The sequence below is a fragment of the Equus przewalskii genome, chromosome 5 (assembly GCF_037783145.1).
Source record: "Equus przewalskii isolate Varuska chromosome 5, EquPr2, whole genome shotgun sequence".
Lineage (NCBI taxonomy): Eukaryota > Metazoa > Chordata > Mammalia > Perissodactyla > Equidae > Equus > Equus przewalskii.
Genome location: NC_091835.1, coordinates 25,232,403 through 25,254,170, shown reverse-complemented (window position 1 = coordinate 25,254,170; position 21,768 = coordinate 25,232,403). Strand labels below are relative to the sequence as shown.

The 21,768-nt window shown below is 51.2% G+C and overlaps 1 protein-coding gene across 1 annotated transcript; it reads left to right on the top strand.

Annotated features, from left to right (window-relative positions):
* Window positions 1-16,263: 16,263 nt before the first annotated feature.
* On the top strand, window positions 16,264-18,369 carry LOC139083200 (fibrous sheath CABYR-binding protein-like). Its single transcript, XM_070618161.1, has one exon. The coding sequence runs from the start codon at window positions 16,264-16,266 to the stop codon at window positions 18,367-18,369; it is 2,106 nt and encodes a 701-aa protein (XP_070474262.1).
* The last annotated feature ends 3,399 nt before the right edge of the window (window positions 18,370-21,768 follow it).

Below are 21,768 nucleotides of genomic sequence, written 5' to 3'. Positions count from 1 at the left end.
CGATTAAGTGGCGAGGACTCTGCTAGAAATAAATCCAGCATCTCCGTCTGTAAGGACCAGGTGACATTGTTCTCAACCAAAAAACGCAGATAAAATTGAAAAATTCTCAAAACTAATAAACATACCAGCTAAGAAACTAAAAAACATAAAAATCACCAGCATTCCTATATATTTGCAACTATTAGTTAGAAAAATTAAAACAAAAATGCTATTACTGAAAATCAGCAAACTTTTAGGAACGAATCTAACGGAAATTATGTGGAACCTATTAAAACATGCAGGCTTTACTGAGGCAGGTGAAGAACATTGGAAAAAACAGAGACTCCTTGTTCCTAGGAAGGAAGTGTCCACGTTGAGAAGACATCCATCCTCCGGAATTAATGGACATGTTTGGTACCATTCTAGTACAAATTCCAGTCGAATTTTGGGAAGAACCTGACAAAATAATTCTAAATTTTATTTGGAAAAAAGTAACCAAGCAAGATTGGCCAAGAAACAAAATTTCAGGGTAGGAGAGATGAAGAGAGGTGTAGAGAAAGACAATGGATAGTACCAGTATCAAATATTATAGTATCTCATAGAGTCCCAGATAATCACATCAGTGGTACTCAAGCCAGATGGTGGCCAGGATGCTCAGCTGGAGCTTCTCTCTCCACCTCCTTCTCCTCCTCCTCCTCCTCTCCTTCCTCAATTTGTGACCTTCAGTTTCCAAGCCTCTGGGTTGGAGAGGGAAGAAGGTGAGGTGGGCCAGGAAAATCTCTGAATGGCTCCCTTGTAAGTTGGTGTAGCGGGGTGAATGGTGGCCCCAAAATGATATGTCCAAGCCCTAACCACCAGAGCCTGTGACCGTGACCTTATTTGCGAAAAGAGTCTTTGAAGATGTAACTAAGGATCTCAAGATGAAACCTTACTGGATCACCCAGGTGAACCCTAAATCCAGTGACAGACACCCTCAGGTGAGACAGAAGAAGAGAAGCCACAGTGAGAAGACAGAGACCAGGGCAACATAGCCACAAGCCAAGAAACACCTAGGGCCACTGGTAGCTGGAAGAGGCAAGGAAGGAGCCTCCCCTAGAGCCTTTGGAGGGAGTACGGCCCTGTCAACGTCTTAATTAAGGACATCTGGCCGCCAGAACTGTGGGAGCACATTTCTGTTATTATAAGCCACCCAATTTGTGGTCATTTGTTAGGGAAGCCAAGTACACTGAGACCGCTGGTCCCTGGAAGGGGTAGGTGTTCAAGGCCAGCTCTTTAGTGTCTCTATTCCAGCAGGTCCCTCTTCATCCTTCAGGTGCTCAAATTCCCACAGAACCTCCAGCTTCTCTCTGTTGGGGATATTTGCCCTCCGAGGTGGGCTTCTTGAAAAGGTCCTAGGATGACCCTAAGCCTGCTCTCACACACATGGTCCATGGACCACACGGTCGGTGGTCCTGGGAGTGCCAGACAGGCATTCTCCACCCCACAAACACCACCCACACAGGCTCCCCCCCAACTCGGCACCAGCTCCTCCTCCCATTGTGGCCTGTTCATCACCCTTTGATGCCTCAGGAGGAGTCACTCTGACCCCCAACTGCAAGGGACACATTTTGAGCTCTCTGAGATGCCCTCTGATGCCCTGCTCCCATGGCTGGAGGTGAGGTGCTGGGGGAGGGCTCCAAGCCCACAGCAGCAGCTCCGAACATCACCCCCTCAGGTCCTGTCCCCATCGCCAGTCTCACCCCACTCCCCTGGAGGAGTTGAAGGAGCATCCAAACCCTTCTTAGCTGCCTGCCTCCTATGAGTCCTTCAGAGAGTCGGTCCACCTTCAATATTTAATATCTACTGCCTTACCTCCCTGTAACATACATAAAACTTCTCTCTTTATAAAACTGACATCACAAATCAGTGAGAGAAAGGATGGAGTATTCAAACCCGGTGCGGGAAAAATTGGTTTCTACTTGGAGGAAAAAGTGAGGTAGATCCAGAAACAGCAACATAAATCTTGATAGACGAAGAGTTTAACTTTAAACATAGTTAGCATGTGGGTGAGTATTGCCCTGATTTGGGCAAAAACAAAAAAAAATCTTTTCTACCTCCAAGTCCAAAAAGGGAAGCCATCAAGGAAAATGCTAAAAAATCCAGATACATAATGACAAATAGACATGATTACCCCAAAAGTGAATTAAATCAGAAGGCAAAGAGCAACCTAGGAAGACATCTTCAGCAAACATGACTCAGCAAGACAGGATTAATGGCATTAATTTTGAAAGAAATCTTGCACATGAATAATGTGGTTGGAAGCCTCCAAGATGTGCCCCAATTACCCCCACCTCCTAGTATTCACATCCTTCTGTAATCTCCTCCCCTTGAGTGTGGGCAGGACCTATGACTTCCTTCTAACCAAGAGAATATGACAAAGGTGATGCATGTCATTTCTTTGATTACACTACATGAGATTGTAACTTTCATCTTGCTAGCACCCTCTCTGTTGCCTTCTCAGCTTGTGTGCTCCCATGAAGCACACTCTCCACGCCTTCTCAGCATGCAGAAGTTGAGGTTCAACTTCATGAAGTTGGGGGGTCCACATGGTAAAGAACTGAGGGCAGTTTCCATCAAATAGCCAGCTAGGAGCTGAAGCTCTCCGTCCAGTGGTCCACGAGGAACTGAGTGATGTCAACAGGCAAGTGAGTGTGGAAGTGGATCCATCCCCAGTCTAGCCTTCAGATGAGACCCCAGCCCTAGATAACACCTTGACTGCAGCCTGTCTGAGACCCTGAGCAGAGGACCCAGCTAAGCTGTGCCCAGAATTCTGACTCACAGAAACTGTGAGATAACAAATGTGTGTTGTTTCAAGCCACTGCATTTGTGGTGATTTATTATGCAATAGTCAATAACTAATACAAATAGTAAAAAGACATCCAGCTTTTTGGAAGGTGGTGACAGAGTCTGTGGAGCCCCCCAGGAGCCAGAGCTCTTGTATCCCCTCTTCTCTTCTACTTTCCCTTGAACCAATAAATGCCATTTGTACCATAAAAAATAAATAAATAAGTAAAATAAATAAAACTAAATGAAAGATAAAAAGACGTCAAATTAGAGCTGGACCGTTTCACTCTCCCAACCAAGATCCCTCCTGTGCTTTGCAGGTGACCCCTCTCCTCTAAGAAGGTCCCATGAAACTCGCATAATGAGCTCCCTGGAAGCATCCGACCCACCAGGAAATAGCCCCAGAAGGTCAAGGGCATCTCAGCACCACCTTCCATCAAAATCACGGTGGAACCACGAGTGCCGAAGTATTGAAAGAGCAAACACTACAGTGTTGGCTAACCCTCCTCAAACACATTTTTAAAGGGTATGCTCAGATCGAGATTTCTTTTCCAGGAGGTGGTGGAGCAGGGAAGAAAGCTGACCCGCATTCAGATCTTGATGGCATTCATCAAGAGTATATAAGAAAAAATATATAATGCTCTAGTATAATGGAGACCCACAATAGGTGTCCAATAAAAGGCAACGAGTGTTTCACATGGTTGTCCTTGATCTTAAAAAGTCCCACATGTAGCGTTTGAAGATGTGGAGAGAGATTTCATGGTTGGCCCTCCCTACCACTTTTTTGAAGGTATAAGTCCAATCTTCGCTAAAGAATGTTTGGGTGAGCAGATGGTTGGATGGACGAGTGGATGGGAGGACAATGGATGGACAGACAGATGAAGGATGGATGGATGGTGGGTGGATGGACAATAGACAGATAGATGCTGGATGGACAGATGGATGAATAAACACTTGGCTGGAAGACCTGATCAATTGATCCATTGGTTAATCAATTGGCTGCAACATGCCTTTTTGCATGTTTTGTTCGGGCCCCAGCATGCAGAGTTCCTGAAGGTGAATGGATGTGGGCTGGCAGGCTGGTGCCCTGGAGCCCACCTGCAAAAGGCAAATCTGAGGAGCATGGACTCATCCAAACACAAAGACAGACGTAGAGGGGAGGGGATATTCTGTTAACAGATTCATGCCTTCGAGGACTCACGTCCGTACCCTCTGGAGAGAGGGCTACCCGACAGCAACTAACCTCGAGGAGAGCAATGTCACTTGCCTTCTCCAGTAAGCTGGGCCTAGAAGACCACTGACCCAGGACAGCAGCACAGGTCTCTCCCTGTCCACGTCCCGTCTCATCAGTTGGGTGTCGCTAGGAGCCACAGGACTCCCCCCACCATCACCCTCCAGGGTAAAGAGAGCTTCCCAGCAGTGGCCAGGGGTGGATCCCCAAGATGATGGCAGAGAGGGACAGTCCAGCACGTCCAGGAGGAATGAAGTCTGAGCACACAGGAGAAGGTCTGGGGCCACCCAGGAGCCAGAGGGAGGAGGGCTTGTCAGGCCAGGTCCCTTCCTCTGCCACCCCAGGCTCCCTCCCACTGCTCTCTGTTCTCCTCAATGTCCCGCCCCACTTTCCTTCCTCTTAGGGCAAGGTGCGCATCTCTCTCAGCTGGGGCGAGTGACAGGAGAAGAGTGACAGGAAGAATGACAGAGTCAAGCTCTCCAGGCTGGGGTGGGGGAGTCATGGGGGGCGCTGGACCACAGATGCCGGGATGGAGGATGTCCATACAGCTCAGAGCAGATTAGAGTTGGATTTGTGTGTTTTCTGGGAAGGGGGGCAGGGGTGTGAAATGGGAACTCATCTTTAAAAGATCTTAGGGTGAAAATACATAATCTTTTAATTAAAATTTTACTGAATTTTAACTTGAATTTCCCCATCTGCTTCCTTAATTATGCCTAACCCTAAACCTAACTCTAAGCCATCTGTGTTCTTATCTCATTAGAGTGGGGTTATTTGTGTGTTTGTCCGATTCCTGCAGGAAGCAATGAGTCCCTCTCTGGGGACTCAGGGAGGAAGCAAGTCTGAGACATTCTGGATCTTTAGAAGCAAACGGATGTCACACCGTGGGTCTCAGAAAGGGTTTGTGGAACAGATGCTTTATCGATGGACGTCGGAGGAGTGGACAGAAGCCTGAAGGGACGTGAGGACGAGCAGAGGGATGGAAAAGTGGGTGGATCCCCCTGCACGCTGGGCGAGCCATCTTTGGTGTCACTGTCATTCGGCTGTGACTTCGAAAGTCAGGTCAAAGGAGAGAGCGAGCCAGAAGGGAGGTGCCGCCTCTTACACAGACATATTTGTAAATTTAGTGTAAACTTACTTAAATGCTTTTTTCCAAGAGTCACAGGGTTTGTTCTCTGTCAACGGGGCTGAATCAGAATGAGCAGCAAGAAGACCTTGCGCTTGGAGTGGAGGCCTTCACTCTGCAGCCCCTGAGGATGGACAGGGATGGGCTGGGCGGCCGCCAAAGCCGAGAAGCATCAGACTGGACTGAGCTAAGAGTCCTTATTTATTTACAGATACGACCCCCACACAGGCTGCCACGCCCAGAGCCCGGGGGCTCATTGAAGTCAACCACTTACCACCGGGAAGAGGCCGTGGAAGGCGCTCGGCTGTGGCAGGAAAGTGCTGACCGCCCTTTACGGCATACTTATGAGCATACACTAAGCGCTCAGTAGATGCTCCCAGTGGGAGTGTTACCATGTGGGATCCTGCAATAGGGCTTGCTCAACGAAAGAGAGCGGGCTGAACTCCAACTTTGGAGACACTGGTCTTGTGAGCCTGGCACTCTCTATCTGGGCGCAGGAGAGAGGGGGCACCCCATTTCCTCAGAGTGCCCCTGTCCTGTGTGTTACCTGCCCACGTCAAATATTTACATGGAGCCACTAAAACGTGTGCGAGCCCGGGAGTGGGAGGAGGAAGAGGAAGGGGCGGACGCTCAGGAGCCCGGGGCAGGCAGGACCCCAGAGCAACCTGCTCCTCCCAACTTGCGATGGCTGATGGTCCCTCCCCTGATCTCCCCAGCAGATGGGACAGAATTAACTCCCAGGCAAGATAACCGTCCCCTTGTCAAGTGGACCCTTGCTCCTGGGTATGCACGAGCACACACGTATGTATACACATGCATATGCGTGTGCATGCATGTGGCACTTGCCGTGTGCCAGACCACTTGTAGACACAAACTCACTTCCTCCTCCCGAGGAGGCGGGCACTGTCATTACCCCGCTTCACAGATGAAGGAATGGAGACACAGAATAGTCAAGGGGTCTGCCCGGCTGCACGGGGTCCCCATGGGGGGATCCACACGGCTGAGACCTGGCAGCTGGCTGCAGCAGTGGCTCTAAGGTCAGGGGTCTCACGATGGGCCTGCGGTCCCAAGTCCAAGTTCGGCCGACCACCGTCCCCAGGCCTCCTCCCACTTCCCTTGCCCTCCATAACGCCCCCATGAACACACATGCACACACACTGCTGATTCAGAAAACCGACACAGGACTTTGGGGAGTAGGCAAGAAATGACTGTATTTAAGTCACAAATGCTCATCGATTCATAAAAAAAGATTTTTACCCCCCCAAGAGTAGGAAAGACATCACCCAAGAATAAAGGGCAGAGCTTTAAAATCAACCCATTTTTCTCATTTAGCTCACCCCTGCCCTTGTCTGCCTGCATCTCCTCCCACTGGATCTGGGGGACTCTCGGGGTGGACAACAGAGGTGGCCAAGACTCCAGACAGGGAAGTGACAGGTCAGATGCGCATGGGAGATGGCCCTGGACATGGGAGAAGGACCTGAGGCAGGTGGCCGGAGTAGGTGGGGACTGGCTGGCTAGGAGACAGAGGCCCGGGGCAGGCAGGGACCGGAGAGCCCGCCCTCGCTCCTGGAGCTCCCCCACAGCCTTGGCAACAGGGGGTTCCAGGAGCCGGGGGGGCCTCCAGACTCCGCGTGGACAGTGGAGGGGATTCTGTGCCCTGCAGGCAGGTCTGCCCAGACGCCCCCGTGGTGGCCCTTGTCAGTACCAGAGAGCAGCGTGTGGAGGATGCTTCAGTGAGATCCGAGGCGGACGGGGCGGAGAAGCCCACAGGCTGGCCCCGGCCCTGGGCCCCCCTGTCCCATGCTGCCCTGGAGGATCCGAGAGTAATTTCAGGCTTTGGTTGAAGAAAAGCTCACTAATTATGGAAGAGGAAAGACTGTTTCTGTTCTCAGTAGGAGGCAGATTTACTTCCTTGCGTGAAGGTATTTCTAAACACAGGTAATTATAAAAATCATTACCCCCTCGAACCAGTGTGGGAACCATATGGTTGGTGAGACGTTCATAAATAATGATCCTGCGCAAGCTCTCTGAAATAATATTTCCTATTTGTTTTACACCTTTCTGGGGAAAATAAATCTTCTGGCATTCTCTCACTTGGAAAACAGGTTGGCAGCAACTCTCCCTTTATCAGTGGAGAAAGCAATGAAAAGAAATTGCTCTCGGTTCCCAGCCGGTGGACGTGGAGGCGCAGCTCCTCGCCTCTAAGGCCTCGGGACCCAGACTTGGGAGACAGTCACAGGCCGGCCGGGGGTCCTGGCTCACCCCACAGGAGCTGGTCCTGGCACCCTCGAGACCAGTCACTCTCGGGGCTGCCTCTGCTGGGGTCCCCTGGCCCCAGCTGGGTTGGAGCTCAGCTTTTCTCCAGGTGACTTGTCAAGGCCCCTCTGTTGGATGTTCTGAGGATGATGCTTGTTTTACACTGTAGAGAATTTCAGGTCTATACAAACGTGGAGTGTAAAAAACCCCAGGAACCACACTGGTCTTGTGGGGACAGGGTCCTGCCCAAGCAATAGGGGAGAAGGCCATGCTGTTTGGCCATGTCGGGTGCAATGGTGAGTCAGCAAGATGAGGCCTTGGCAATGTTCCACCCTCTCCCCACCCCACAGCTCCCTGCTCCCACGGGACCCCCTTTGACCTTCTTTGATCATTGCTGGGCTCCATCCCACTTCTGTCTTCCCTTTATTCTTCCAGGGTCTCAGTGTTTTGGTGTTTTTTTGCTCGAATTTAGAAAGTGAATACTATTTGTAACTCTCTGCTGAGGATGCTGAAGCATTCTGCAAACTTTCCCAATTCTCCTTCTGTAGGTATAGCTTTCAAATTAAAAAAACAAAAATCCTTTGACCTGCTTTTCGTGAGAGACAAGTCCGTGCGTTGGAGGGTCTCCCGCTCCCTCTGGACATCAGTCCCCGTGTCTCCAATACTTTCACCTGGTTCCCTGAAGCACCATCTCTTCACGGGCCTCCATGCGGTTCCATTTGGGGGTTTTATTCGTTTTCTCTGGGTGAGCTGCCATCCCACTCATCACCCCATCAATGGCAACGCTCATTCAGGAAGTTTAGAGCATGCCCTCAACGAAAGGGGATCTGAGGGGCAACCACGTGACAAAGTCCTTTACGGCTTTGGATGACACCCTCGGTGGGCAGAACATCCTCCTCCATAGACATCATCCCGCCACCTCTGCTCTTGTTTCACCTGAAGCTGCAGATGTTTCTGATGGGTTCAGTCCACTCCACGAGTGTTTATCACGCAAACACGTGTTGGGTGGTGGGCTGAGCTAGGGGACCTAGCAGGGGCCAGTTCATTGCACTTGGCTTCTGGAAGATTCTCTTTGATGTTAGACATTTTACAAGGATGCATCTTGTCCCATCAGTCACTGCTGATTCAGTACAATAGGGATTCCATGACTCTGCTTTTTCCAATCTTCGTTATTTCTCCCCTACCCAGAAAGTCCCTTATGATGGCACTACGATTTCAGCACCGTCTTTCTTGCTTCTTTGGAAAGAGCTGCTATTATTTACAGATTGGCACTTTATATTCTAGTCTCAGTGCTTTTCAAAACCCTGCTCCTTTATCTAAATTTATTCTCATCCCTTTTTGTTCAGGAGCCCTTGCCTGAGTTTATCTTTTGTATCGCTCACCAAAATTTTGGCACGGTCAATCGGTTTTCACGCCTCCTAACAATGACCGTAGTGACACCAGTGACTCTGATGGGGCAGCTTTTGGTCCAGACCCTCTGCTGTTTAGCTGTAAGACGCCCTTACATTTCTTTTAACATAAATTATGCCCATCCTGTAAGGTATTCTTTTCAGAGAAATATGTGAGATTAGCATTGCTGGTTGCCAGTTCCAATTTACTGCTTTTTCCTTCCCTTTTTAGGAAAAAAGATTTTTGATCCAAAACTTTCTCTTCGTTTGCTGATTAATATTTCCTTAGAGTTTACTTGTTGATTCTGATTGTGGTTCAACGACTTAATGTACAAGTAGAATGCTCAGCCTCGTGCCTAACACACATTGAATGCACACTAGGTGTTCATGCCGGTCGTGACTACTGACGTCCTCACAGCCCATCTATTAGATATTCCACCGTAACTGGTTAAATTCTTGGCATATTGTTCATTCCACCATCCCAGAGGCCCCCGGGTTGACCAGGTATAGTCCTACTCGGAGACAGCTTTCATGGCCAGACCATCATCCATCTGAAGATGGGGCCCTCATCTCTGGGTTTCTCTGGATGCAATGGTTGCAGAAGAAAGCGCTGGAGAGAGAAGGGAGCTGAGGTCGGCATGGGTCTTTGGGCATCCACTCCCAGTGTCCCAACAGGCAGACGCCACCAAAGGTGACTGTTTGACCAGAATGCCTGTGACCTCAACCTGAGTAAAAGGGTGTCTCCGACTGCTCAGAAGAGCAAATGACGCATCTGCCTTAGGAAACTGCCATCCGATGTGTCCGCTGGGCATCAGCTCTGACACTCACAGGCCACAGCCCTGTCAGAAGGATGCTCTGAGGTGCTGTTCTGAATTTCAGATTTCTAAGCATTGTTTTCTAGTGGACACATCACAGCTCTAAAAGATTGTTGAAAGGGGCCTCGACGCCCGCATTTTTCACGTTTCAATGTCTGCTTTTTGCCCACGTTGCTTCTCTGCAGGCTCATTTCAGTGTCGAAGATGATGACCAACAAGGATGCCCACAGCCAGCTGTCCTCTAGAGATGGTGAAGGCGGGATTGGTCCACCTGTGGAGCACCTGGCAGCACCGTCGTCTGATGCGGTACCCCTGCCCGCCCTCCTCCAGTTGCCACCTCCAGCACTTGGTTGTGTGGTGTATCCGACAGCGAGATGGAGCTCCATTATGGTTGCCAAGACAATGACTCAGGCCCATGAAAAGGAGGGGTCCAAATAGCATCCACGAGCTATTTTTAATGCAGTATGAACCATACGTCTGCTGACAAAGAGATTGTCAGGGAAACAGATTTACTTCAAGTGTTACATATACTCAGCATGGCTACGACTTGGCACAAATATTCAGTATTTTATGTCAATGGGGCAAAGTTCAAGTATGCACCATAAATGTGCACTTACATTGTGAAATTATCGCCGCAGTCAAGCTCATTGACATACCCATCACCTCACATAGTTACCATTTTCTTTCTTTTTTTGTGTAGTGAGAACACAGGATCTGTTCAAGCACACAGCGCAGCGTTATTAACACAGTATTATTAACTGCAGTCCTCACGCTGCAATTAGGGCTCTCGAACTCATCTTGCGTAACTGAAACTTTGTACCCTTTGACCATCTCCCGATTTCCCCCTCCCCCACCCTTCTGGCAGCCACCGTTTCTCTCTCTGTTTCCATGAGTTTGACTATTTCAGATCTGCATATAAATGGGATCATGCAGATTGGTTCTTCTGCGACTGGTTTATTTCACTTAATGCCCTCAAGCTTCACCCATATTGTCATAAAAAGCAGGACTGCCTTCTTTTTTTGAGGCTAAATAATATGTTATTGTATATTCACACATTTTCTTTATTCATTCATCCACTTAAGTACATTAAGGTTGTTTCCATATCTTGGTTATTGTGAAAAATACTGCGATGAACACATATCTCTTCAAGATCCTGATTTCACCTCCTTTGGATATATACCCAGGAGTGGAATTGCTGGACCGTGTGGCAGTTTTATTTTTAGTTCTTTGAGGAACCTCCATACTCTTTTCCATAATGGCTGCACCAATTTATATTCCCACCAACAGTACACAAGGGTTCCCTTTTCTCCACATCTTTGCCAGCATTTATCTTGTGACTTTTTTATGATAGCCATCCTAACAGGTGTGAGGTAATACCTTATTTTGGTTTTGATTTGCATTTTCCTGATAATTAATGATGCTGAGCACTTTTCTGTGTGCCTGTGGCCATTGGGATGTCTTCTTTTAAGACATGTCTATTCAGGTCCCTTGCTCATTTTTTAATCAGGGTATTTGGTTTCTTGCTATTGAGTTGCATGAGTTCCTTATATATTTTGGATATGAATCCTTTATCAGCTATATGGCTCACAAATATTTTCTCCCATTCCATAGGTTGCCTTCTCACTCTGCTGATCGTTTCCTTCACTGCACAGAAGCTTTTGAGTTTGATCTCGTCTCACTTGTTAATTTTTGCTTTTGTTGCCTATGCTTTGGGGATCATAGCCAAAAAAGCTGTAGCTAAGACCAATGTCCTGAAGCTTTCTCTTATGTTTTCTTCGAGGGATTTTATAGTTTCAGGTCTTACGTTTAAGTCTTTACTCCACTTTGAGTTGATTTTCGTATATGGTGTAAGACAGGAGTTCAATTTCATCCTTCTGCATGTAGATACCCAGTTTTCCCAACACCATTTGTTGAAGAGACTATGCTTTCCTCATTGTGTGTTCTTGGCACTCTTTCAAAGATCAGTTGACCATAAATGTGTGCGTTTATTTCTAGGCTGTCTATTCTGTTCCACTCCTCTACGTGTCTGTACCGTACTGTTTGGATTACTGCAACTTTTTAAAATCAGGAGATGCTTCCAGCTTTTCTTCCTGCTCTAGATTGCTTTGGCTATTCTGCTTTTTCTCTGGTTCCATATGAATTTTAGGGTTGGTTTTTCTATTTCTTTAAAGAGTGTCATTGGAATTTTGATGGGGATTGCACTGAATCTGTAGATTACTTTGGGTATTACGGACATTTGAACAATATTAATCCTTCCGATCCATGAACATGGAATATCTTCCATTTTTCTGTCTTCTTTAATGTCCTTCACCAACGTTTTACCATTTTCAATGTACAATTCTTTCACTTCTTTGGTTAAGTTTATTCCGAAGTTTTTCATTCTTTTTGTTGCTATTGTAAATGAGATTGTTTTCTTAATTTCTTTTTTGGATAAGTCATTGCTAGTGTATAGAAATGCTGCTGATTTTGGTATCCTGCAACTTCACTGAATCTGTTTACTAGCTCTATTACTTTTTTTGTTGATTCTTTAGGTTTTCTCCATATCAGATCATGTCAGATGAAAACAGGGATAATTTGACTTCTTCCTTTCTGGTTTAGATTTCTTTTCTTTCTTTTTCTTATCTAATGGCTCTGGCTAGAATTTCCAGTACTACATTGAGTAGAAGTGGTGAGTGGGCATCCTTTCCTTGTACCAGACTTAGAGGAAAAGCTTTCAATTTTTCCCCATTATGATGTTAGTTGTAGGCTTTTCATATGTGGCCTCTATTGTGTTGAGGTAAGTTCCTTCTGTACCTCTTTTATTGAGTTTTTTTTAATCATAAATGGATGTCAAAATTTGTCAATGCCTTTTCTGCATCGATTGAGATGATCATGTGATTTTTATCTTTCATTCTGTTAATGTGGTATATCACAGTGATTGGTCTACACATGTTGAACCATCCTTGCATTCCATGGATAAATCCCTCTCTGTCATGGTATCTGATCCTTTTAATGTGCTGTTGGATTCAGTTTGCTAGTATTTTTTATAGAGGATTTTTTAAAATCTATATTATTCAGGGACGTGGGTTAGTGTTGGTTTTAAGGAGCTCACCATCCACAGACCTCCAGCTTCACATTCAGAAAAACAAGATGCCATTAAATCAAGAAGTCAAAGAGAAAGTTCCTACCAAAGATTTATATGCAAAGCATCAACCTATCATACTTTGACAGTTCAGGAGAAGACGGCTCTGTACAGAAAGTTCCCACCCTGGATACGTCCAACCTCAGACCTTGACAAAATTTTATTGTGGAGATTCTTGGTAAAATTCCTTTTCTCCAATGAAAACCATGGTTGTCTAACACAGATCTCCCAAGGGGGTAATCAGAATCACTAAGTCACTGTTCCAAATACTGAATGGATTTTTAACACAGCAATTTTTTTTTAAATGTAACATAGACCAAAATTACCACTCCTCCATTTGCAAAGATATTTTAATTGACTTATACTTTCCTTCACTGCAAATAATTTCCTCAGATATCTTTGTCCACTCATTCTGTCTTTCCTTCAACAAACTCATGTGCCAGGTTCCACACTTTGGGAACAAAGGTGACCAAAAGACCAGGTTCCCTCCCTCGGGGTCAATCTGGCCCAGTGTGGGAGACAAACAAGGGGTCAGGGGACACACAGGGCCAGGGAGCTATCTCTGCTATGAAGGAAGGATAACAAAGCAGGGTGAGGAAGCAGAAGAGCAGCAGGACGTGGGAGGAGCAGGAGTCGCTGGTGGGAAGGCAGAGCCAGGAAGACAGGGGGAACCGCAGTTGGGAAGGACTGAGGCAGGAACATGCTTGAAGACAGCCAGAGCAGGGAGAGCTGGATGAGAGGGCGGCAGACCAGGCAGGAAAGGCAGGAGTGGACCAAAGCAGAGGCCTGGGTTTTTTAACTGGGCAGTGATGTGATCTCATTTGGGCTTTAGAAACAACCACTCTGTGGAAAACAGTATGACAAATCCTCCAAAAATTAAACAAAATTACTGTGTGATCCAGCAATTCCACTTCCAGGTATACATCTGAAAGAATTGAAAGCAGGACTCAAACAGACATGTGCACACCCATGTTCACAGCAGCATTATTCACATAAGCCAAAAGCAACCCAAGTGTCCACTGAAGAATGAGTGGATAAAAAAACTGTGGTATATCCATACAGTGGAATACTATTCAGTCTTAAAAAGGAAGGAGATCCTGTCACATACTACAACTTGGATGAACCTTGAGGACATTATGCCCAGTGAAAGAAGACAGTCACAGAAGGACAAATACTGTGTGATCCTAGTTATCTGAGGAAACTAGGACAGTCAAATTATAGAGACAGAAAGTAGAATGGTCAGGGGCTGGGGGAGGGGGAGAATCAGGAGTTAGTGTTAAATGGGTATAGACGTTCAGTTTTGGAAGATGAAAAAGTTCTGGAGACGGATGGTGGTGATGGTTGCCAACTCCAGAGACGGGGCGGGAAGGCGGGCTCAGCGGCACCCCCACTGTGTGTGCAGAGCCCACTGGCATCTTGGGGGAGGTGGCAGGAGCCAGGGTGGCTGCCGGCGGGTCCTCTTGGCATGTTTGCCACACGGCAGGTGCTGACGTAGCCAAAACCACCAACATCATCTTGGGGATAGTGGACATAGTAACGGAGATGAAAACCCATTTTCCTGCAGTTAGAAGATATTTGTACACCACCTTCAATTAAAAGATATGCAGAAATTCTATTTTAAGACATAATAGATGGCCCAGACAGAGGGGAATACATTGAGCTTATATAAAAAATAAAGTCAGGCTCTGGGCGTAATAGGACAAGGAAAGAGTCCGTCTAGAGAGCAAACCCCTTTGAGGGGGATTAACCCGGTTAGTCTGGCTCATCTAAACACTCGAATAATCAATCCATGCCCTGCCTGTTACCCCATGACCCTGATTTCACTATTTGCCCCTTTAACCTTCTGTTTGTGGACAGGAAGTGACACGCAAGAGAAGCTTCTCATGCAAGTTAAAACTCAGCCCTTTGAGGGGAGAATGCATCTGGGCGTCTTGTCTGTAAGACTGAGAATGACCTAGAACCTCAGCCAGAGGGCAGAGGGGAAAAATGCAGAAGTCGTGCATCCGGCTCGTTGTCTCAAGGTGTCCGTGGCCACATTAGTTTCTGTGGCCACCGTAACAAATTACCATGACGGGCTGGGTTAAAACCACAGAAGTGGATTCTTTCACAGCATGGGGCTCGGAAATCGGAAACCGAGGCGTTGGCGGGGCCTCCCTCCTCCTGAAGGCTCCTCAAGGGGTCCCTCTCCGCCTCCTCCAGCCGCTGGGACTCATGGGCGCTCCTTGGCTTGTGTCAGCAGCCCTCCCGTCTCTGCCTCCGCCTGCACACGGCCTGCTCCCCTGTGTCAGCATCCCTCTGCCCAAATTGCCCTCTGCTGATAAGGACACCAGCCATGTTTCAGGCCAGCCCTGCATCTGTCACTGCTGCGGGGCCATCCCTTCTCCCCTGGCTTCTCTCTGCCCCCGGCCCTTTCTGCTCAGCCTTAAACATATGGAATTTTCTCATGCTCGAGACTTCCCTTACCCTCCACCCCCTTCTACCTCTTATGCCTTTTCTTGTCCCTTCGTATTTGGCTGCTGGGGTTGCCATAACAAAGGACCACAAACTGGGAGGCTGAAGGCAACAGAGCTTTATCCTCTCACCATTCAGGAGGCTGGAAGTCCAAAATCAAAGTGTCCACAGGGCCGTGCAGTCTCGAAGGCTCTAGGGGAAGAGGCTTCTTCACCTCGTCCTGCTCCTGCTGGTTGCCAGCGACCCTCGGCCTGTGGCTGCATCTCTCCAGCTTCTGTCATCCTCGTCACCTGGTGCTCTCCTGTGCGTCTGTGTCTCCCTCCTTAGGAGGACACCACTCACTGGATTCAGGGCCCGCCAGCATCCAGCGTGACCTCATTTTAACTGGATTACCTCTGCAAAGGCCCTATTTCCAAATAAGGTCACAGTTATAGGTTCTGGGGTTAGGACTGAACACATCTTTTCGGGGGACAACATTCAACCCAAAAGGGTGACCCACCCAGCTAATGAAGACTGCAGACGTAACAGGGAGTACAAACGTCAACTGCCGTGTTTGTTCCGGAAGAGAGTTTTGAAGGGGACGTGTTTCCTTAGATCAGACAGCAGCTTCCACGGCCAAGAATTCTAACAGTTACCACGTCTCGGGCTGGAGAACTGTTTCCGTGGGGCATTAGTGCCAGAAATTAGTCTTTAGATTTTGTAAAATCAAGTGAATCCATTCATCTTGACAAATATTTGTGACTGCATACTGTCTGCAGACATTCATGCCAGGCGCCACAAGGCAGGGACAGACCCGCCACCACAGGACGAGAGAGAAGGTACAGGGGCTTTCCTGGGTGGGGGGGAAGGGCCAGGACCTGCCTGGGTCAAGGCAGCTGGCACAGATGTGGGAGTCGGCTGGATCACTGTGTGCTGCTGGGCGACACCACATCCGAGGGTCAGGAGGGAGCCAGGGCTGGAGGCACTCAAGGGTGCCTGTGAAATCCCAGCACAGAGGTGACCACAAGCCCTGATGTCCCCAAGCACTCAGCAGAGGGGACCATGAGCCCTAACGTCCCTGAGCATCCAGCGCAGAGATGACCACGAGCCCTGATGTCCCTGAGCACCCAGCAGAGGTGCCCAGGAGCCCTGATGTCCCCGAGCACCCAGCAGAGGTGCCCAGGAGCCCTGATGTCCCCGAGCACTCAGCAGAGGTGCCCAGGAGCCCTGATGTCCCCGAGCATCCAGCAGAGGTGCCCAGGAGCCCTGATGTCCCCGAGCACCCAGCAGAGGTGCCCAGGAGCCCTGATGTCCCCGAGCACCCAGCAGAGGTGCCCAGGAGCCCTGATGTCCCCGAGCATCCAGCAGAGGTGCCCAGGAGCCCTGATGTCCCCGAGCATCCAGCAGAGGTGCCCAGGAGCCCTGATGTCCCCGAGCACCCAGCTGAGGGGACCACGAGCCCTGATGTCCCCGAGCACCCAGCTGAGGGGACCACGAGCCCTGATGTCCCCGAGCATCCAGCAGAGGTGACCACGAGCCCTGATGTCCCCGAGCACCCAGCAGAGGTGCCCAGGAGCCCTGATGTCCCCGAGCACCCAGCAGAGGTGCCCAGGAGCCCTGATGTCCCCGAGCACCCAGCAGAGGTGCCCAGGAGCCCTGATGTCCCCGAGCACTCAGCAGAGGTGCCCAGGAGCCCTGATGTCCCCGAGCATCCAGCAGAGGTGCCCAGGAGCCCTGATGTCCCCGAGCACCCAGCAGAGGTGCCCAGGAGCCCTGATGTCCCCGAGCACCCAGCAGAGGTGCCCAGGAGCCCTGATGTCCCCGAGCATCCAGCAGAGGTGCCCAGGAGCCCTGATGTCCCCGAGCATCCAGCAGAGGTGCCCAGGAGCCCTGATGTCCCCGAGCACCCAGCTGAGGGGACCACGAGCCCTGATGTCCCCGAGCACCCAGCTGAGGGGACCACGAGCCCTGATGTCCCCGAGCATCCAGCAGAGGTGACCACGAGCCCTGATGTCCCCGAGCACCCAGCAGAGGTGCCCAGGAGCCCTGATGTCCCCGAGCACCCAGCAGAGGTGCCCAGGAGCCCTGATGTCCCCGAGCACCCAGCAGAGGTGCCCAGGAGCCCTGATGTCCCCGAGCATCCAGCAGAGGTGACCACGAGCCCTGATGTCCCCGAGCACCCAGCTGAGGGGACCACGAGCCCTGATGTCCCCGAGCATCCAGCAGAGGTGACCACGAGCCCTGATGTCCCCGAGCATCCAGCAGAGGTGACCACGAGCCCTGATGTCCCCGAGCATCCAGCAGAGGTGACCACGAGCCCTGATGTCCCCGAGCACCCAGCAGAGGTGCCCAGGAGCCCTGATGTCCCCGAGCACCCAGCTGAGGGGACCACGAGCCCTGATGTCCCCGAGCACCCAGCAGAGGTGCCCAGGAGCCCTGATGTCCCCGAGCACCCAGCAGAGGTGCCCAGGAGCCCTGATGTCCCCGAGCACCCAGCAGAGGTGCCCAGGAGCCCTGATGTCCCCGAGCACCCAGCTGAGGGGACCACGAGCCCTGATGTCCCCGAGCACCCAGCTGAGGTGCCCAGGAGCCCTGATGTCCCCGAGCACCCAGCAGAGGTGCCCAGGAGCCCTGATGTCCCCGAGCACCCAGCAGAGGTGCCCAGGAGCCCTGATGTCCCCGAGCACCCAGCAGAGGTGCCCAGGAGCCCTGATGTCCCCGAGCACCCAGCTGAGGGGACCACGAGCCCTGATGTCCCCGAGCACTCAGCAGAGGTGCCCAGGAGCCCTGATGTCCCCGAGCACCCAGCAGAGGTGCCCAGGAGCCCTGATGTCCCCGAGCACCCAGCAGAGGTGCCCAGGAGCCCTGATGTCCCCGAGCACCCAGCTGAGGTGCCCAGGAGCCCTGATGTCCCCGAGCACCCAGCTGAGGTGCCCAGGAGCCCTGATGTCCCCGAGCATCCAGCAGAGGTGCCCAGGAGCCCTGATGTCCCCAAGCACTCAGCAGAGGTGCCCAGGAGCCCTGATGTCCCCGAGCACCCAGCTGAGGGGACCACGAGCCCTGATGTCCCCGAGCACCCAGCTGAGGGGACCACGAGCCCTGGCAGTCTGGGAGGGCAGAGAGAAAAGAGGTGGCTTGGATGGGAAGACAGAGGCAGAAGCAGCAAGGCCTGCAAAGAGGAGGAAACAAATGGTCAGTGGTGACCCCCAGGTACCATCCTAAGGAGGAAATCTGGATGTCATCACGGACACTTTACCCGATTGCAAACCTCCATACCTGGGCATAGCCAAAGAAAATAACAACACAGCGGAAAAATGTGGCAGACGCAGGGGTGCTGCCTCTGCCATCCCAGCTCCAAGCACCCACCAGGCCACTGCTGACCCGGCCTCATGTTCGCAAGTGGCACCTGTGTGGGAACAGTGGGGGACATTGGGCTAATCTGGGACAGGCTGGCAGTGGGCTCAGGGCCGTCTGCCCCTCCAACCAGCAGCCTCCCTTATCAATTTTATGAGAACGTCCCTCCCAGTGAGCTTGTCTTTGATAAAGAGGCCCAGAGGGTTTAAAACAAAAACAAAGATTTGAAACGAGCAGGACGATGGGGGCCATATCAGCAGCTCGTGGATGAACTCGGACTCCTCGCACAGCGACTGCAACCTTTGCACGCGGGGCACATGTGGGAAGGTGATTGCAGCTGCATGGCACGCAGTGGTGACCAGAGGGACAGAGACCACTGGCCCGCCCTTCCCGACCCCCCGCCCCCGGGTCTCCACGGAGGGGAGCAGAACCTGGTCACCTTGGGAGGCGGACAACAGGGCCCAGCCCCTCAACAGGGAACGCTGCCTCGGGCTGAAAGATCGCTGGTAAAATCGTGAACTTTCCTCATTTTGCGAACCCTGGAAAGAGGAGTCCCTTGGAGATTGAAAGCCTTTCTAGAAAATGCGGCAGGAAGCCCTGGAGGCCTGAACAGGAAAGCCAGGAAGTGTGAAGAGGCCCCTCCTCCCAGGGGGCAGAGCTGGGACCCCCCCCCACCCTCACCCGGCCTAGGGAGCTCCCAGCAGAGACCCTGGGGAGGGGAGGGAGAGGGGTTGCTGGCAGCCAGAGGGTCTGCACCCGGAAGGCCAGCACGGCATCCCAAAACACAGAGGGCTGGCAGCACTCCCAGAGCGCCTGCTTCAGCGGGTCTGGAGTCTGGGGGTCCCAAGAACCTGCATTTCTAACAAGTTCCATGGTGCTGATGCTGCAGCTGGAGGAGCCCGCTCTGCGCGTTCTTAAGCTGGGTGCTGGGCTCCTGCGTGCTCTGGTTACTCCCAGGCTTCATCGCCTGTGTGTGAAACAGACTCTGAGTGTGCATTACCTATTTCAGGGGCCTTTTTTAATGTCAAGTGGAAGGAGGTGGAGGAGAGTCCCCCGAGGGCCCCAGGAGAGGCTGGCGGTGCCACAGGACCACGACTCAGAAGCTCCCTTGTGTGCGTGGTTTTGTTCCTCTGTCACCCACAGAAGGGACGAGGGATGTGTCCCAAAGAGCTCCTTGTCTGTCCTTGTGTAGGCAGGGCGGGGTCTGTGTACAGTGCCCCCCGGTACGTGGACCCGCCAGTAGCACTGTGCAACCCTGAGTCAGGCCCTGTGCTGAGGATGGAGATGGCTCAGTCCTGGCGCCCAGGGGTAACTCCCGTCACAAGAGGCAGTAAGGGTGGGAAGACGTGGAGAGAGGACACGGAGCCTACAGGGGGCATTGGGGTGGCTCAGAACCATCCAGGGGGCACTAGGGTCCCACTACCCACACCCTCCCCAGCAAGGAGCCCTACACAGTGCCCACGACAGCCTCTGGAGGATTTTTTTTTTTCTTTTTGTAATTGAAGTGAAATTCACATAACGTAAAATTTACCTTTGAAAAATGTACAATTCAGGGGCACATTCACGATGTTCTGCAACCCGCACCTCTGTCTAGTTCCGAGACATTTCATCACCCCAAAAGGAAACCCCCTACCTATTAAGTAATTAGTCTCCATTCTCCCCTCCCCTCAGCCCTCAGCCACTAATCTGCTGTCACCGAATTTGCCTGTTCTGGACGTTTCCTATAAATGGAGTCATACGATACGGGACCTTTGTGTCTGGCTTCTTCCACCGAGCATCGTGTTTGTGAGGTCCATCCGCCTTGTAGCCAGCATCAGCGCTTCGTTCCTTTCTGTGGCTGAATGAGAGTCGGTTGCGTGGAGAGACCCCAGTGACTCATTCCTCATCGTGGCCATCGTGTTGTGTCCACCCTTCGGTCATCGTGACTATTGCTTGCGTGAACATTCGTGCACAAGCATTGGTCTGAGTCTCCGTTCCGGCTCTTTTGGGGTCTACACCCAGGAGTGGGATTGCCGAGCCACGTGGTGATTCCATGTGGCGCTTTCTCAGGAACCGCTATGCGGTTTTCCCCTGCGGCTGGACCCCCGCCTTCCCAGGACAGCACACATAACCCAGCTCTCGGGCCCCCGTCCCCTCCACCCGACCTGCCCTGGGGAGAGGGACAAGCTGCAGGGGAGGCCATGGAGGCAGGGGGCAGGGAGGGCACAGGGACAAGCATCGGGCACGTGTGGGGTGGGTAAGGGGCACCATTTGTGATATTCCAACCAGCCGACTGCCAGAAATCAACCCACTGTTCCATTCTTCTGAGACGAAAGGTAATCTAAATACTTTTCAATTTGCAAGCGGGGAAGTATTAATGAATGATTTATTCTCCGGAGACTCATATTGCTTCTGTTTTTAACTCGTAACCATTAAGTTTAGCTTGCTTTAGAGAGTGACCTAGTTGGGTAGCCCGGTTTAGCCTGGATTCACAGTGGCCCACAAAGCAGGCTGGTGCCGCATGGGGACACGGCCTGGCTGCACACTCGGCACAGCGCTGAGATGGGGGAGCCGGGGCCGAGTTCTCCGACCTGCGTGCGCATCCATCTTCCGCAGGCGCAAGTCCAGCCCTGAGCTGCCCTGCTCTAAAACCTTCACTGGCTCCCTGTTGCCTTACAAACCAGACCCCAGCTCTCGAGCAAGAACCTGCATGGGCTGGTCCCAACTCTCCCGGCAAGGCCCCCTCTGTGTACCCTGCAGCCCGGGGTCTCCCTCCACGATTCCTTGGCTTCTGCTTGTCTTTGCTTCAGCCCATCCAAACCATCACCCCTTGTCCCACCTTTAATGCCACCCCTCTGAAGCGTCCCTCCATCCACCCAGCCATCAGGAGTCCTGGCAGGTGGAACCATCACAGCCACTTCTGCTTCATATGCTGAAGCACAGGCCCACCTTGTCCCACTTCATTGTTCTCCCTGATGACCTTGGGCCATCTCTCTGTTGACCTTGGGCTATCAAACTTGCTTCCTCCAGCTCAGCTCTCCAGGCTCTTTGAGCCCACGGTTCAGATTCATCCCTCCGGCTCCCTAACCCCAGGAACCTCAGGGAGAAAAGCCTGTTTGGGGAACATCTCAGTTCACCCCACTCCTGACCAACGAGTGCACGGTATTTTGTGTGACTTGATGGCCCCTGTGCCCATTTCTGGGGCCACACAGACAAGTGGACAGCGTCCTCCAGTCTCTATGTCCGTGGGAAGGTCAATCTCCCTGGGC

Bases quoted from the DNA above. Each gene is read 5' to 3' on its own strand.
- LOC139083200 (XM_070618161.1), top strand. From the start codon at position 16,264: ATGACCACGAGCCCTGATGTCCCTGAGCACCCAGCAGAGGTGCCCAGG.